Raw genomic sequence first — 16,838 nt, 5'->3', positions numbered from 1 at the left:
ATATAACAACAGAAAGAGACGTACGTAGGATTTTTTCGATATTTTGTTTTTTCGCGAAATGGTGCACGTTTGAACAAAAAGTTACAATTTTCACTATAAAGAACGACATAAAATTGTTGATTAAAAAAAAAACTATGTAATATAAATAAAAAATCCTACGTACGTCTCCGGAGAAAGGTATTTCGAATGTATTGTCAAAATTTCGTAAGAATCGGTAAAGATTTGTTCGAGTTATGTCTTCGGCCAGTTTAAAAAAAGTGATTTCGAGAAAAACGCGTTTAAAGTTGTAAATAGCGTTCGGGGCATACCTGCGAGGCACTGCCGTCGAATGAAAAATTTGGGCATTTAGACATTTTTGCTGGCATCCCTCATTTGGTATATTATTTCTAAGACCCTAAAGCACCTTTTAAGACAAAAAAAAATTTTTCGATTTTTTCAAAATTCTAGACCAGCTTCCCCCCTTAAGTGATATTTTAGTAGATATTTCCATCACAGCGGCCGCCGTAGCCGAATGGGTTGGTGCGTGATTACCATTCGGAATTCACAGAGAGGTCGGTGAAAGCAAAATTAATAAAAACATTTTTCTAATAGCGGTCGCCCCTCGTCAGGCAATGGCAAACCTCCGAGTGTATTTCTGCCATGAAAAAGCTCCTCATAAAAATATCTGCCGTTCGGAGTCGGCTTAAAACTGTAGGTCCCTCCATTTGTGGAACAACATCAAGACGCACACCACAAATAGGAGGAGGAGCTCGGCCAAACACCTAACAGAAGTGTACGCGCCAATTATTTATTTTTTTTTTTTTTATTTCCATCACAGCTCAAGTGCAATCAGGTTAAAGGAGGTTGGAGACAATCTCTCAAGGGACTTGGTAGCATTTTCGGGCAGTTAACACCGTATTTCTCCGAACTTCGAACAAATCTCTCTATCCGCAAACTAGAGTTTGAGGGACGTGCTAGGGTAATATTTCCAAATAGACAAGATTGGATCGAGGGGAAAATCTGCACCGAAGCTTGCACCTCTTTCTTCATTGGCGGTGCCAAGATGGAATCGGAAGTCGGAGCAGGGGTTTTCTCTAAATCAGCCAATTTATCTATCTCCTTTAAACTTCCGAATACGGCTGGTTTTTTTCAAGCAGAAGTCTCTTGGATCCTCCAGGCATGCAAAATGCTTGGGGAACGCGGGTTCGAGGGAGATATTAACATTTTCTCCGATAGTCAACCCGCGATCAAGGCTCTAACGACGCCATGGTGCAGAACAAAATGAGTAAACGCGAAAAGCGAAAAGACGTTTGGCGAACCAATTGTTGTCATACAAATGCAAACGAATTAATACAAATCGATTCCCAGTAAAAGAAGAAAGAAAGTTTTTCCCCTTGAAGAAGTTTTCTCTCAACGTTTTTGTTGTTAGCTGCTTGAATAAAAAAGGCTTTGGCTCCACACCAAGTGCTCGTTCGCTTACTAACTGCATTAGCTAAAAACCCCACAAAGAAATGTTCCTTGGTGGAATAGTACACTTTCCAACCTGCGTAAAGAAACAAGAACCCTATGAAATAGAGCTAAAGCAATGGGGGACTGGTCCTCCTACTCAACAGCCCTAACCAACTATGATAAAGAATTGAGGAAATCTAAAAGGGCTACTTGGAGGAATCACTGTGAAAAGATTTGTAGTCTTCCGGATGCTATTCGTATCCAAAAAGCCCTACTAAAAGATCACTCAAACGGCATTAGTACCTTGAAAAAGCCAGACGGAAGCTACACAAGGAATCCAGAGGAAACCAGTCAACTTCTGCTGGACACTCACTTCCCTGGATCACTTGTACTAGACGAGATCTCTGTACCGGCAGAAACTACTACATCTGCGGGTGCTGAGAACTTAAAACTAGCAAACAAGCTATTCCATGAAAAGCGGGTACAATGGGCGATATCAACATTCAGCCCATACAAATCTCCTGGTCCTGATGGGATATTCCCCTGTCTTTTACAGCAGGGTACACACCATATTATCCCTAATTTGACCAGACTATACAAAGCAAGCCTACTGCTAGGATATTTGCCTACAAAATGGGCTGAGGTTAAGGTCGTATTTATTCCAAAGGTAGGGAAAAAACTCGAACAATTGCCTAAATCATACAGACCAATTAGTCTCAGCTCATTTTTCCTTAAAACAATGGAAAAGATAGTTGATCAGTATATTAGGGAATACAATCTAGCTAAATTCCCACTGCATCGACTTCAATTTGCCTATCAACAGGGAAAATCCACTGAGACTGCAATACACAGCCTGGTAACAGTTATTGAAAAGGCTATTGAGTCCAAACAGATAGCTCTATGTGCATTTATTGACATATCAGGAGCTTTTGATAACACCTCCTATGAGCAATCTATAATGCCCTATATCTAAAGGAGGTACCTGAACCCATCACTAGATGGATAATATTCATGCTGAAATATAAGACGATCAGCACCGAAATAGGAGGAACAATCAAATCTATCAAAGCCACAAGAGGTTGCCCTCAAGGAGGCGTACTCTCTCCTCTTTTGTGGACTCTACTCATAGATGAACTTCTCCACAAACTGAACAATCTAGGTTTTTACTCTCAGGGCTACGCTGATGACCTAGTAGTTTATGTATTAGGCTGGCATGAGGAAAGCATTTCGGATCGCATGCAGCAAGCCCTTACAATAATAAACAAATGGTGCGCGGAAAAAGGGCTTTCCATTAACCCATCCAAAACAGCACTTGTACCGTTTACTAGGAGAAGGAACATAAATCTCAAATGTCCGACCCTTAATAGAACAACACTTGAACTCTCGACAGAAGCGAACTATCTTGGCGTTAGTCTTGACAAAACGCTTACGTGGAACTCCCATATTGAGAGAGTTACTTCAAAAGCCACAAGGGCATTCTTTGCCTGTACAAGGCTTTTTGGTAAGACATGGGGACTAAGCCCTAGAATGACCTTCTGGACATTCACCACAGTTGTGAAACCCATAGTCACTTATGCATCCTTAGCATGGTGGCCCAAGGTCAAGCAAAGAAAAGCAGTAAACGAATTAAACATCGCCTGATATGTGTTGGTATTACAGGGGCTATGAAAACGTGTCCCACGGATGCATTGGGTGTGCTCCTGAACATACCACCGCTTCCAATCTTGATTGAAAGCGAAGCTCGCTCGAGTGCCTTAAGATTATAAGGTATATCTGAACTTAAAAGTGGGGACATTTAAAGATCTTAGAAGACTTCCTACATAGTCCCATTCTTCATAGGGATGATATACTATCACCCAAACCAATACTCTTCAGGAACTTCCAAGTTATAATCAATGAACGAACAGACTGGAGAACTAACTCTACCACCTTCAAACCTGGCTCCCAGCTATGGTTTACTGATGGGTCCAAATTGGAAAATGGTAGAGCAGGGGCAGGAATCAATGGGCCCAAATTCAAAAAATCGATTCCGATGGGATCCTACCCAACAATATTCCAGGCAGAAATACATGCCATTGAAATATGTGTGAGAGAATGCCTTAGAAGGAAAATGAGAGGTACTCACATCTACATACTTTCAGATAGCCAAGCGGCTTTAAAAGCCCTTCTATCAACAACTATCACCTCTAAATTGGTAAATGATTGCCTAAACCTTCTCAACACGTTAGGAAACCTCAACATAGTAACACTAGGCTGGATTCCGGGACATGAAGGACTTGAGAGAAATGAAATGGCTGATGACCTTGCAAAACAAGGAGCAAATATACAACTTACTGGTCCTGAGCCTTTCTGTGGACTCACAAAAGGAAATGGGAGAAAAGAAAACTTGCCGCACACTGGCTAAACTGTGTCGGTCAGCGTCAAGCCAAACTATTCCTAAGTCCCAACAAAGGAATATCTGACAAACTTCTCTCACTAAACAGAGTAGATCTGCGTCTTTTAACCGGATACCTTACAGGTCACTGCAGCCTGAGGTACCATCTAAACAATATTGGTCTATCCGAGACCAATGTCTGCCGCTTTTGTGAAATGGACATAGAAAGCTCAGAACATGTGCTTTGTGAATGTCCTGCGTTGGGCAGACAAAGACTTCACCACCTTGGTGGTATCGTAGCATCTCCATGCAATCTTTGGAACAACAAACCCAAAACTGTGCTAAAATTTCTAAAAAGCCTAAAACTCTAGGGTTACAAAATAGGCCTTTCACAATAGATCACCTCCGGTCGCAGTGCGTAATGGCCTTCTAATAATAATAACTGCATTAGCTCCCCGCTTGAAAGAGGTTTCCCTATCTCACCAAGTTATTCACCCGTGTAATGAAATATTTTTGGCCGTAAATCGAAAAAGGTAATTGAAAAAGTCCATTTAACCGACATAACCGACGTATGAAGAGCGGCTGTATAGAGAGGTATGTTCATATGTATATATGTATAACAATGATGAGGGATATCAAATTGATTATGGTCGTGTGCGACTTGCAAAATTCAATAAATAATGAATTATTAATGACCGAACTAAAATTATACGTAACTTTTCAATGAATTACAAGTGCTGCTCTCTTTTACAAGCATACATGTATACGTTTTGGATATACTTATACATAAGTACATACAAATCCATTTTTCAATACATTGAGTTGGTCGACTGACATAGTTTGTACATACATATGTATATTTAATAGGTAATAGTGATTTAATAATAATGGCTGTAACAATAGCAACAACAAAAATATACACAACGCGTATTTATTGATACTAGGTCAGGTTAAATCGTTATTTCTAGGTATTTTAGTATTCTTTTGCAATACTCTTTATATACAGCATAAAGTACAAGTAGAATAAGGTATGTAATTAAATTGCAGTCGTTCGTCCTAGTCAGTTCTTATTTAAATATATAGCTAACATCTTTTTCCGTCCCTTTGTTCACGAAGAGAGATATAGGGTCTTGTAGCAGTTTAAGACTCAAAAAGGAAGAAAGAAGGAACAGTGGAGCAGGCTTCACTGTTATCGAAGAAGACATGCAGATGCCTAAGCCCCTCACACGAGATATCAAAAATTTTATATGCTATAAAAGTTCGCCGTAACACAATTTCATATAAAAAATTAATGGAAATTCGATCAAAATTAAACAAAGTGCTCTCAAAACTTAAATGAAAAGAGTTTAAATTTTCCAATTTGGCGTAACAAACATTGTCAAAACCGCCACGCATCAATTAAATGTTTTTTAATGTTCCCTTCGAAGTGAGTTTACTGTAGTACAAATGTTTTAATATTGACTTACATGACCATACCAACTTCAACATTTACATATTTATATACACATTTACATATATTTGCATACGATTCAAATCAAATAACATCGACCAAACACGGTTCACTTGGTAACCAAGTTCATTTTTTCATCCATTTTCGCCTACAAATATTTTGAAATCTGGATACTATGACTTTAGTCGCATTTGAAATCTTTGTCGGAACGTATTTATTTTAAGTAAATTGTTTATCAGAAGTAAGTGCTGACAAATTGAACTATTACACAATTATAGAAAAACAGTAATAAAAAACACTACATGTATAGCAATAAAACGATATTAATCAAAGTGATTTTTCAATGTGCAAACCACTGAAGTATTGAGTATTTCCGTTTAAAACACAATTGTTTATGTATATTATTTATTTTACAGCAAATCAGAGCCATGTGTGATTCATCTTGTCATTTATATTGTTTGCATGACACATGCTTCTGCCATTCAACTCTACATTCTTGTTGCAGTCATTACAAATACTACAGATGTTATTGTCGCTCATACCATCGTTCGTGCTGCTGCTATTTGTGGAGGAGAAAATGTTACCTTCTTTAAAATTATCGCAAAGTTTAATTTTTTGAGAGACCCATGTTAATAGAACTAATTTTAAGGCGTAAATTGTATTTATAACAGCATCGTTGTATTCCTGTTAAGTAAATAAGTATATGAATATACAAGTGTTCATAATTTACTAAATTAGATTAATTAATAAATGATCACCACTAAACTGCTATTTTCGTTGTTGATACTTATTTGTAACTAATTAAAGAAAATTTAGAAATTTCGCTTTTCACACCGCTCAAAACCACTGTTCAAGAGAGATACTGTCGAAGAAATTAATTTGTGTCACCCTATTTCAGTGAACTCTGGCGAAACAGGTGGCATACTGTACCGTTTTGATTATTTTCTTTTACTTCAGGAAAAACAACAAACTCGAATTGCTCGAATCAGAGAACGTTGATTAAGGCTGGAATTCAGTTTATTAATTAATAGTGAAACAGAGTGAAGTCCATTATTTGTAATTGTCAATATTGTTAATAAAGTTAAGCACACACAAAAGAAATTCTATTAATATTAGAGTATTATGGTTTCACTACAACTGAAGCCGAATTTTCTCGCCCCAGGTTAGTGTATATGACGTATTTATATTCATACGTAAAGAAGCAAGCAAATAAACAAAATGAAAAAATTTGGAGTACGTACTGTCCTAAATTGCCTTCAAGTATCTATAAATAAAAGTGCTCTTTGTAAAAGTGCTGAGTAACACATGAGTAATTTACAGTGTGACTTAGAATTGCAAATAAATAAACTAAGTTAAGGTGCTATAATAATGACAATGTGTTAGCGTAAGGTATGTTTATATCTCGCACTGAAGCTAATCTGTGCTGCCCTTATCACTGGGTTTCACCTACTTATGCCGCTCACATATTTGGTGAATACCGACATGGATTTATCCAAGCATATTCTGTTTTACTATCAAGTCCTAGTAGGTTGCAATATGCGCAACAACGTTGATTCGCATTTATGCATTTTAAGTTTGACCCATTTGTGTAAAGTTCTGACTCATATACACATAGGCAATAATAAACCTTTCCAATCGTTGACAATTGTGTTTAATGACGAGAGATATGAGCATAATTAGTAAATGCCAATACAATTTTCAATTTAATTCTCACAGCTAACAAATTTACTCTGCCGGAACGAACCGGCTGATATCTGGCCAACACAGCCGATGCAGTACTTTCCCAAACAAAAATTATGTTTTTGGAAGTATCTTTCGCAATTACAACCAAAAGAAGTAGAGAATGTGTTTATTTTATTGTCGACTGTTTTAAGTTTCCGAATGGTTCATATATACATATACATACATATGTCTTCATCTAAAATCCGGCACGGAATACTCAGTTGTAGATCGTTAATTTCGTATATTGATTAGATTTTCAAACAGAAAATGTATTAAATTTAGTAAATGTGTATGCATAGATGCATACATATAGTATATGGAGTGTCTTAAAAAGTTCGTTAACAAGTTAAAGCAATATAAAACATTAAACCTTAAAGCCAAATATAGAGTATATAGGGAGTTCGGTATTCTTTTTAGCATTGTTTTGTTTTGGAAAGCTGTCGCAATTCGATGCCGCATCTTTGAAAATTATATTAATGGAAACATTTGACTAAACTGGCTCGCTGCAATATACGACTCACGATATGGAAATACTAGTACACATTCCTACTGTAAAAGAAATAATTGAAATAGATCGAAATCTCTGATGAGATCCAGACGTAAATTAAATAACCCCAACGTGACATACTCAAAATATGTGTAGCAGGTACATCGCAAATGACCACCCCATCAAATCCCCGCTTAAACCTAATCATCTAACACCCCCTCTTTTTGGTCTAAACCGTCAAAATTGTTCAATTCTCAGGATTATCTTTAGACGATACCAATAACCGTTCTAAGCTGGGATTTGTAAGCTATATCAAGATATGTTTGTCATTGGTATCCATACTATTAATAATTTGTCTCCGCCGCAACATACAATTGGCATATGTGCGTATCTAATCGTGCACTTGGCGCCATTTGGAAAATACAAGTTATAATTCTCAAATTATAGATCCTCTCTCTACTGCATATGTCAACAAACAGACAAACTCCTGTTAAAAATATGTCTTTAATTGTTGGTGATAATGGTTCTAATGAAATGTATAGGCTTCGATTAAATTTAGCTTTACAAATGATCGTTTAGAGATGCAATGCTACGACTATTTATACACCACTCTTTGACAAGACTCATCTTTGACACCAAAACTTACACAACACATTTCTTAAAAATATTATCTACCTCTGTTTTTCTGGCAGATGTTTTAATCAAATCAACTTCTCTGTCTACACTTATTTGAATATAATTATCTCATTTAGTCTCTATTAATCTTAAGTCTGTCAATAGCAATTTCTCTAATGTAGATTTTAATTTCAGAAATTTCAGTAAAAGCCGATACATAATCGAAATATACGTAGTTTGATTGATTGAAAATGTATAAACACTTAGAGGTTTCGCAAATTTATGTTTCAATTTTTTTACAGTTTGACAGATTTAACTGTCCTTTCGAATTTCATCAACAAATTACTTTCTAACTTTTTTCCAGATGTCGATGAAGTAGGGTCCAAAAGGGATGATTATGTTACTACTAGTGAAACGGATTCTTGTTTTGTATTCAATGCGAACCATACTTTGCCAATAATTGAACAGCAAAAACGTCTTCCTATTTATAAATACCGCCGAGATATTTTATATTGTTTGGAAAAAAATCAGGTTTTGATATTAGTTGGCGAAACTGGTAGCGGAAAAAGCACTCAACTTCCACAGGTATTAGTTTTTTTATACGTATTTACTTCAATCATAGTGCGAAAAAATGCAATTTAGGTTGTGAGTAAATCTTTTAGCAGTTTATTATTTCTTTCAAGTTTTTATTATGGATTATGTGCCATTATTTTAGCACAGCTTGCAAAATAGAGGCTTTCATTTAATCCAGTTCCATTTTATTTCAGTTTATATAGCAACAAAATATTATCAATTACTTAAACACGGTGTCGGTAAATGATTTTGTGTGTAAAAGCGACGTATCGTTAGAACGAAAAGCGCTTTTTGTGGGAACTGACTTTCACATTCAGGGCCGGTTTTTCGGTACTAGTAACTGTGGGGAATTTCTTTAACTGAGCTAAGCCTGCAAAATTTGACTTTTACACTTAGTCTTACTGGAAAGCATACATAGTTAGCACTGAAAAACTGGCCTTGATGCATATTGTTTAAAAACAAGGTACTTGGGATAGTCCCAGGAAAAGGCTCTGAAGTGGACCATGCGGTATCAGCAATAAACCGTAAATTTCCAATTTTAAATAAAGCTGAACCAGCAGAGATATTAAAAGTGATGATTATGTTTGAAGAAAGAAAAATTGAATGGAAATTTTATAAGTCTTTAAAAAAAGTTAAAGAAGAATTGCTTGCGTGCTTTTGTATTAATGGAAAATTATATGCACTTCCATCAATAGAAATTTTGCATACACTTTGTGTTTTAAGAACGACTTTAATCAGATTCAATGCAATATTGAAAAAATATGATACTCTTCTATTGAAAAGTTGAGAGCTAATAATTTCTAGTTCCAACATAAATTTGAAGTAAGTTTATTTGCTTGTCGCTTTTTGATTGTTTCATAGTACGTTTTTGTTTATGCTAAAGTGATATTCTTTTCAGATTCACATCGCAATCATATTTACTCATTCACACAACTATTGTGACATGAACGTTTATTTGCAGTGCTAATTGGAGCGGTTGAGTAAAAAACGAACAACTCAAAAAAACAGAAAAAATAAAAAAAAATTGATTTTATTCACATAAAAAAGTTTTTATACACATACCCACTCACCCAAATACACGATCAACAAAATGGTGGGTCCAAGCTCCCAAGTTAGTAAAATGCTACTTTGCCTTCTCTTCATTTTGATGGCGTTTTACATTTTTATGGACATTCAATTATATTTACGTATAACAAATTACCCAATTGAACGAGACTACCATTTGAATACAACAACATTAATAACGAACAATGCACTAGGTGGTGTAGCAACAACAGATTTGACAATGATCAAATCGGTCGGTTATTACGAGCAACATCATTGGCTCTCCTGCGATGTAAATCCACTGTGCCATGTAACTGTGAAAGCTGTGCTCCTCGATCATACAAATCATTATCTTTTTGCACCACTTGCTACCATATTTGACAATGTCGTTGGGATTTCGCGTAGCTCATTCATAACGGCGAATATGATATCGTTCTTCCATGTGGGAGTGGCATGCATTTCGGGAAAAATGGTTTCATCCGACAGTTTGGGTTACCGCCGTTTGGGTGTGGTGCTCTTCCAGTTCCGCACTTTTCTTGACGATTTGGATGGTCATGTGGCGCGTGCTAAAAAAAATATACATGGCGAACGATCCGAAGTTGGAACATCCGGTTACTATATCGATGGTCTTTGCGATGGTCTGGGTTGTATTGCCTTACTTTTGGGTATCTTCTTTTATCTTAAAAATAATCCACCACGTCGTGGTTACTCGCAACTACCGATGAGTGAATCAAAACTACCTGAACCAGTGACGAGACCAAAAGCGAAGTCAATGACGCCAAAAGTCGTCAAGAAAGTTGTAAGCTTTACCGGACAGCTGCTTGTTAGCTCGACTGCTTGGAATCGATACATCGCTGTATACCAAGACATGTTGGAGCGAAACGATGTAACGCCAACACAATTCATACGTCAAAATATTACATTCAAGTCAGCGTGGTTCTTGTGTGTGGCTTGGATGTGGCGAATAGTGAATGTACATTCGCTGCTTCATCTTGTGCTACTAAGTATATTCTGCGATAAATTGTGGGATTTCTTAAAAGCCATACAATATGTCGGTTATGTCATATTATTGATTGTAATTTGTATCAGTGAAATGCATGTTTTAGAGGCTCATAATTTCATTTTTAACACTATGTCTGGTAATAATACATCGTTGTGATCCATTTTCTTTTTCTAAATGTCGTGTTTGTAAAATATGTGAATTGTTATTAAATCGAAAATATTTTATGTAAAATTTGGCACTATACAAACTCAATATATATGGAAATAAACTCAAATCAAGAACAAATTGTGTCGATTTTTAAATAAAAGCTAATAAAATAAGTTATATATTTGTGTAAGCGTGCATTTTCATTTAAATTAGTCAGAGGGGGACGAAAGAAAATTAAAGCTATTGATAAGAAGCATCTTTCAGAATGAAAGAAATACTTTCTACCAAGGCGCATTTATTAAAAGTAGTAGCACTAGACCAACAACAATGTTTTGTACGTTTGATTGTCACTGCAAAGTATTGGAAAAGTAAACAAAATCAGCTGATTTACCAACACCACCTTTAATAGAATCGCCATGAAAGAAATCAAATGGGTCTTACATTCAAACTCCAAATTTGCAAAAACAAAATATACATACATGTACAGGGTTGGCCATATTAAACTGACCCATTGAGTAACCCTATAACTTTTTACTGTAATTTGAAATCTAAGGTTTACGTCAACAAGCCAAAGACACTAGGCGCACTTAAGGCCAATATCCGACGGGAAATAGCCGCCATATCGGCCGAGACGCTGGCCAAAACTATGGAAAACGCCGAAAAACGGGCACATTACGCTATACGAGCTAAGGGCGACCACTTGCGCGATATCATATTCAAAAAGTGATGTAAACGAATCTCCTTGAACTAAATTAAATGTTTTTCACAATGAAACACAAAAAAATGTTTCTTTTTCCATATTTTTTTAATAATCACATGGGTCAGTTTAAGATGGCCAACCCTGTAGTTTTAATAGTTAATAAAGATAAACCTTTTTTGCAAACTTTACATCAAGAGTACAAATGCATATAATAAAAATTATGCTCAATGCGATTTCGTAAAAAACTCTTGAAAATCACATAAAATTTACTCTTTTGATATTTAATATCTGGCCCGTCTGATTTCTTTCTTATCCGAACGGTTAATGGTTAACTATAAATAAACTGTTTCCTAACGACTTTTTAAAGTTTATACTTAGGATCGGAAAAATTATGTAATTAAAAAGAATTCTTAACGTCTACCTTTGCGTATTTTTTAAGTAGACCCCCAAACGCTTAAATCCTTCCACCGAAATTGTTTATAAATCATACTAAATTGTAATAAAAACTGCTCATCTTCAAGTATCTTTACGAATTGGGTTGGCATACAAAGGGCGAAATCGGTTTAACACAGCCACGTCGAATATCCGCCATAACATTGGCAAACCGTGTGGCGCTGGAGCGAGGGGAAGCCATTGGCGATACTGTGGGATTTGTGGTAAAGTTTTTGGAGAAACGTTCCGATGCTACCGCCATAAAGGTGAGTTCACAATGAAGTGTAAAAATATTAGTATGAATTTCAAATGACTGCTCATCATTTGTATGTATATTTATTTTTAGTACATGACAGAGGGCATCCTATTGCGTGAACTTCTAACAGATCCTTTACTTATGCGCTATAGCGTTATTGTAATTGATGAAGCACATGAACGCAATTTAATAACGGACATCATTATTGGTTTATTAAAGAAAATCGTTAGCAAGCGGCCTGCACTCAAACTGGTTATTTCATCAGCCACCATTGACGCCGATGATTTCGCCAATTTCTTCAAAGCAAATTCTAGCATAGTTTTGGCTGTTGAAGGCAGAACACATCCAGTTAGCATATTCTATATAAGTAACCCCTGTGCTGACTATGTAAACGAAGCTGTTGAAACAGTTTGGAAGATTCATAAAAAGGAAGGGCCAGGTGATATTCTGGTATTCCTAACAGGACAAGAAGAAGTGTTGCAAGCTGTTAGTCTAACAAAAGACTATATGAGTTCCAAGGACGACAGCACGCTGCAACCTGTGCCAATGTATGGTTCACTAACGCATAGGGAACAATTGAAGGTATTCTTCGCAGCGGAAAAAGGCCTACGCAAAGTTGTATTCGCAACAAATATCGCCGAGACATCGATCACTATACCAGGTGTTGTTTATGGTAAATTGAAGTGTATACCTGTGTATGTACATACATACATATTTATTTGAAATTTATTATTTATAATTTTCAGTTGTTGATTGCGGTTTTATTAAAATAAAATGGTTCGATTCGGACAGCGCAACAGATCAGTTGGTCGTGGTGCCCATCAGCAAAGCTACAGCTATGCAAAGAGCTGGTCGTGCTGGTCGTACACGACCTGGAAAGGTGTATCGTCTTTATACTGAGGAAGATTTTGAAAAATTACCCGATCGATTTCCGCCTGAGATACGTCGATGTGAACTGAGTGCAATGATACTGAATTTAAAGGCGCTTGGAATCACTAATATATTGAAATTCAATTTCCCCTCGCCGCCACCCGCCAAAAATGTATTGGCCGCGTTAGAAACGCTTCACGCTCTAGGTAAGTGCAATTTGGTAGGAACAAAAACAAAGTTTATACTTACATTCATCATATACATATACATATGTGTGTGTGTGTGTGTATGTATTTGCAATGTAATATACATTTATGAGTATCTTACCTCTTTAAAGGCCCCACAAACTCTAAAAATTATTAAGAAAAAGAAAATGTAGTTTGATTAAAGTTTGTGGACGTGCTGAGTTGAATTCTGTGATCGAAGTTGACAAATTCAAAATGGTTGATTCAATATGGCAACAACTTTTTTAGAATTCGTTATTTCTTGTCGGAAATGTTTGCTTTGATGTTTTCAAGCTTGCTGATTCTTCTTCTTCTTAATTGGCGCGATAACCGCTTACGCGATTTTGGCCGAGATTAACAAAGCGCGCCAGTCGTTTCTTTCTCGTGCTAACCGGCGCCAATTGGACACACCAAGTGAAGCCAAGTCCTTCTCCACCTGATCTTTCCAACGCAGAGGAGGCCTTCCTCTTCCTCTGCTACCACCAGCTGGTACCGCATCGAATACTTTTAAAGCCGGAGCGTTTGTATCCATTCGGCTTGCTGATTAGGAATTTAAAATTTTGAATTTGGAAAACCGACACCGAGTTTAATGTCAGCGGCATTAAATATAGAATTAAAAAGTAATTGCGCGGTTTTGAATCCTTCAATGTAGCCCTTATTCTTAGATTAAGGAGTTACATACGTCCAGCAGCGCCAAAATCGCGCTAAAAGAAAAACTGTTTTTAGAAGGGATAACAATAGAAATAAATATAAAAAAATTGTATACATTGTTTATTAGTACTTAAAGTTTATACAAAAATTAATTTTAATTTTTCTTTACAAAAGTTATAAATAATATATAAAAAATCGACCCAAAGTACAATGAAAAAAAGTTGCTCCACGGTCTGCGTCATTTCTCGTTGATGGATCTGTAAAAAGTAAAAAAAATCTTGTCAAATAAAGTTGTAGTTATAGTTGTCGACCAATTTACGGCATTTAAAAAAAAAAGTATGCGTTCTGCGTCATAAATGTCACACTTTAATTATGTTTATGAATTTTTTTAATAAAAATAGTGAAAACACTTTCAAATATTAAAAAAAACGCATTAAAACTGTATGAGTTATCATGCAGACCGTGCCGGAAAAAGTAGTTTCGAGAAAAACGAATTTAAAGTTTGAGGTACAGGAGCGCGGGGTTCGCTCTCCATCTAGTTAATGGGCTGTGGAAGCTATAATATTGGGGATTTCCGCATGAAAATTTCACAATATATTCTTAAGATACTATACTTACGAAATATCGAAAAAAATCGATTTTTTGAAAATTCTGGACGCATGTAATCCCTTAAGGGACTCTTAAAACATTACAATGTAAAATTAAATTTGTGTTTAAAACTCCTTCATTCTCTCTAAACTTGTAAAAAATTACCTGAAAAACGAAAAGTATCGTTTTCGTTTCCTATGCTCACTTCCGCAATACAAAGCTAAGCTACATTTGTCTATGACTGTCAAGCAGTGCGTTTGATAACAAAATTAGCCATCACCAGCCATTAATCCTAATGTGGAGCATAATAAGAGCAGATAAAAATTGGCAATAAATATGTTTCACATACTCCGGTTTTTTGTTGGTAAATTTTGTATCCTATTGTTTCTGGGTACAAACTGTAAATTTCAAACCGGCGGCAGGCAAAGGTGGGCCAAATACAATTAAAAAAAAATGCTTAGAGGTTTTATGTTTTGGTGATGCGAACATTTTGATGGCTAAAATTTCTCCAGCACAAAATGAACGTCTCTCTTGCTTCGAACTGTCACTTTGCTCTAAAAATTTGTTAAATGATGGATAATTGTATGCCGTTAACGAACGCCCAGCAAAAATTAGGAATTATCGAACACAAATGCTGTTACCGGATAAGGAAATACGGCAACAATCCTATTTAAATAAAAATTGTATACAACAAAAATAAATAAATCGTAAAAGACAACATAACTTGTGCTCCAGTACGTATGTATGTATGTATGTATGAACAAAAACATGCTGATGCTTTGCTTTTATACTGTGTCGAAAATTCATAACAGCATCTCTTCAGAGTAAAAAGCAATGGTAAATTGGAACCTTAAATTACGTTTCTGGCAAACGCAAGCTATGTTTACATATGCGCATATGTATGCATATCATTTTTTAGTGTTTAACTGAACTTAATAAAATAATATTAATAGAAATATTTACCATTTTTTTTTTAGGAGCCATCGATAGTGATGGAAATCTCACAAAGCCTCTTGGTTACTTCATGGCCGAAATGCCGCTGCCACCAATGCTCAGTCGCATGCTTTACATGTCCAGTTCTATGAGTTGTTCCGAAGAGATTCTCACAATCATCGCCATGCTTCAAGTGGAGACCGTGTTTGCCCATCCAGCCACCGGACAAGGTCAGATCAAGGCACGCGTTGCCAAACGGCATTTCGAAGTGGCCGAAGGTGACTTAATTACTATGCTAAATGTTTTCACTGCATTTGTTGAAAACGAGCAGAGCAAACAGTTTTGTCGAACATATTATTTGAACTACCGAAATCTCAACTGCGCATATGAATTGCGTGAGCAGCTTGTAAAGCTTACTAAGAAGCATTTAAATATACCCTTGAAATCATGTCAGGGAAATGTAGAGACGATATGTAAATGCATAACATCAGCATTTTTCCTCAATGCCGGATATCTACATTATACGGGTGTCTACAAAAGAATACAAGGAGGCTTGGACCTGTTCATACATCCACTTTCATCGTTGTACACATTACCACAACCACAATATATTCTTTTCACTGAATTAGTGCATACGACAAAACTTTATATGAGCAATATAACTGTTATTCGGGAAGAATGGTTGGCAGAACTGTCATCGCATTACTATTGTAAAACATCTGGATAAAAGAAATATATAAATGAATCACAAAGAAATATGAATAAATAAATAAATTATTATTTAACTTTATTTTGTTCGCAATCATTGAATACTGGAAAATACTCCCGTTATTTGCTTTCTATTGAAATCATATGCAAATGAAATTAGTTACCAGCTTCATTCCCCTGCCATACTGCCAGACTCATGTTTCCAACATTGTGCAACATTTCCACTAACGGTTATTATTTCTTTGCGCCTGGTGAAAATGTTGAAGGTGGAAGAACTTTTTTTAGTTAGTAAATTTTAAAGATAAAATAGGGTTGCTTCTGTATCAGTAGTTGCCTACGTTTAGGCTGTTGCCTGTACTACGCATATTGATATATGTATACATGTGCCCAAATTTGTTGCTTTTATAATTCTGCCCTTAAATGCTTGACAAAATATTTTTTTCCAACTATGTACATATGTTACATATGTAAATGCTGCAATCGTTTTGGCAATTTAAGTATATAATGTACAATTGAATGCAACTAGAATAGTGTCACCAAGGCGACTAAGCAAACAATTGGACAGAATGAGTCACAATATTGTTAGTACTTCTTTGTGGGGAAAAGTTAAGTATAACGTAAGGGTTGAAGTGA

The 16,838-nt window shown here is 36.0% G+C and overlaps 3 protein-coding genes across 3 annotated transcripts; all 3 read left to right on the top strand.

The window, feature by feature from the left end:
• The first annotated feature begins 5,450 nt into the window (after positions 1–5,450).
• Positions 5,451–5,945, top strand: LOC129244608 (uncharacterized). Its single transcript, XM_054882332.1, has 2 exons — positions 5,451–5,493; positions 5,669–5,945. The coding sequence occupies exon 2, from the start codon at positions 5,681–5,683 to the stop codon at positions 5,843–5,845; it is 165 nt and encodes a 54-aa protein (XP_054738307.1). The 5' UTR covers positions 5,451–5,493; positions 5,669–5,680; the 3' UTR covers positions 5,846–5,945.
• Positions 5,946–6,297: 352 nt separating this feature from the next.
• On the top strand, positions 6,298–11,033 carry LOC129244607 (ceramide phosphoethanolamine synthase). The gene is made up of 2 exons (XM_054882330.1): positions 6,298–6,414; positions 9,548–11,033. The coding sequence occupies exon 2, from the start codon at positions 9,740–9,742 to the stop codon at positions 10,850–10,852; it is 1,113 nt and encodes a 370-aa protein (XP_054738305.1). The 5' UTR covers positions 6,298–6,414; positions 9,548–9,739; the 3' UTR covers positions 10,853–11,033.
• LOC129244606 (probable ATP-dependent RNA helicase DHX35) lies at positions 6,298–16,261 on the top strand. Its single transcript, XM_054882329.1, has 6 exons — positions 6,298–6,414; positions 8,441–8,661; positions 12,065–12,241; positions 12,322–12,904; positions 12,978–13,307; positions 15,542–16,261. The coding sequence occupies exons 1-6, from the start codon at positions 6,375–6,377 to the stop codon at positions 16,222–16,224; spliced, it is 2,034 nt and encodes a 677-aa protein (XP_054738304.1). The 5' UTR covers positions 6,298–6,374; the 3' UTR covers positions 16,225–16,261.
• The last annotated feature ends 577 nt before the right edge of the window (positions 16,262–16,838 follow it).

The sequence above is a fragment of the Anastrepha obliqua genome, chromosome 4 (genome assembly GCF_027943255.1).
Source record: "Anastrepha obliqua isolate idAnaObli1 chromosome 4, idAnaObli1_1.0, whole genome shotgun sequence".
NCBI lineage: Eukaryota > Metazoa > Arthropoda > Insecta > Diptera > Tephritidae > Anastrepha > Anastrepha obliqua.
Note: the sequence above shows the minus strand (reverse complement) of the source record. Positions and strands in the feature narration are given on the sequence as shown.

Coding starts and splice junctions, on each gene's coding strand:
- LOC129244608 (XM_054882332.1), top strand. CDS start 5,681: ATGTGTGATTCATCTTGTCATTTATATTGTTTGCATGACACATGCTTC.
- LOC129244606 (XM_054882329.1), top strand. CDS start 6,375: ATGGTTTCACTACAACTGAAGCCGAATTTTCTCGCCCCAG. Junction 8,662..12,064: donor AAAGCACTCAACTTCCACAG/GTATTAGTTTTT, acceptor CTCATCTTCAAG/TATCTTTACGAATTGGGTTG. Junction 13,308..15,541: donor AGAAACGCTTCACGCTCTAG/GTAAGTGCAATT, acceptor TTTTTTTTTTAG/GAGCCATCGATAGTGATGGA.
- LOC129244607 (XM_054882330.1), top strand. CDS start 9,740: ATGGTGGGTCCAAGCTCCCAAGTTAGTAAAATGCTACTTTGCCTTCTC.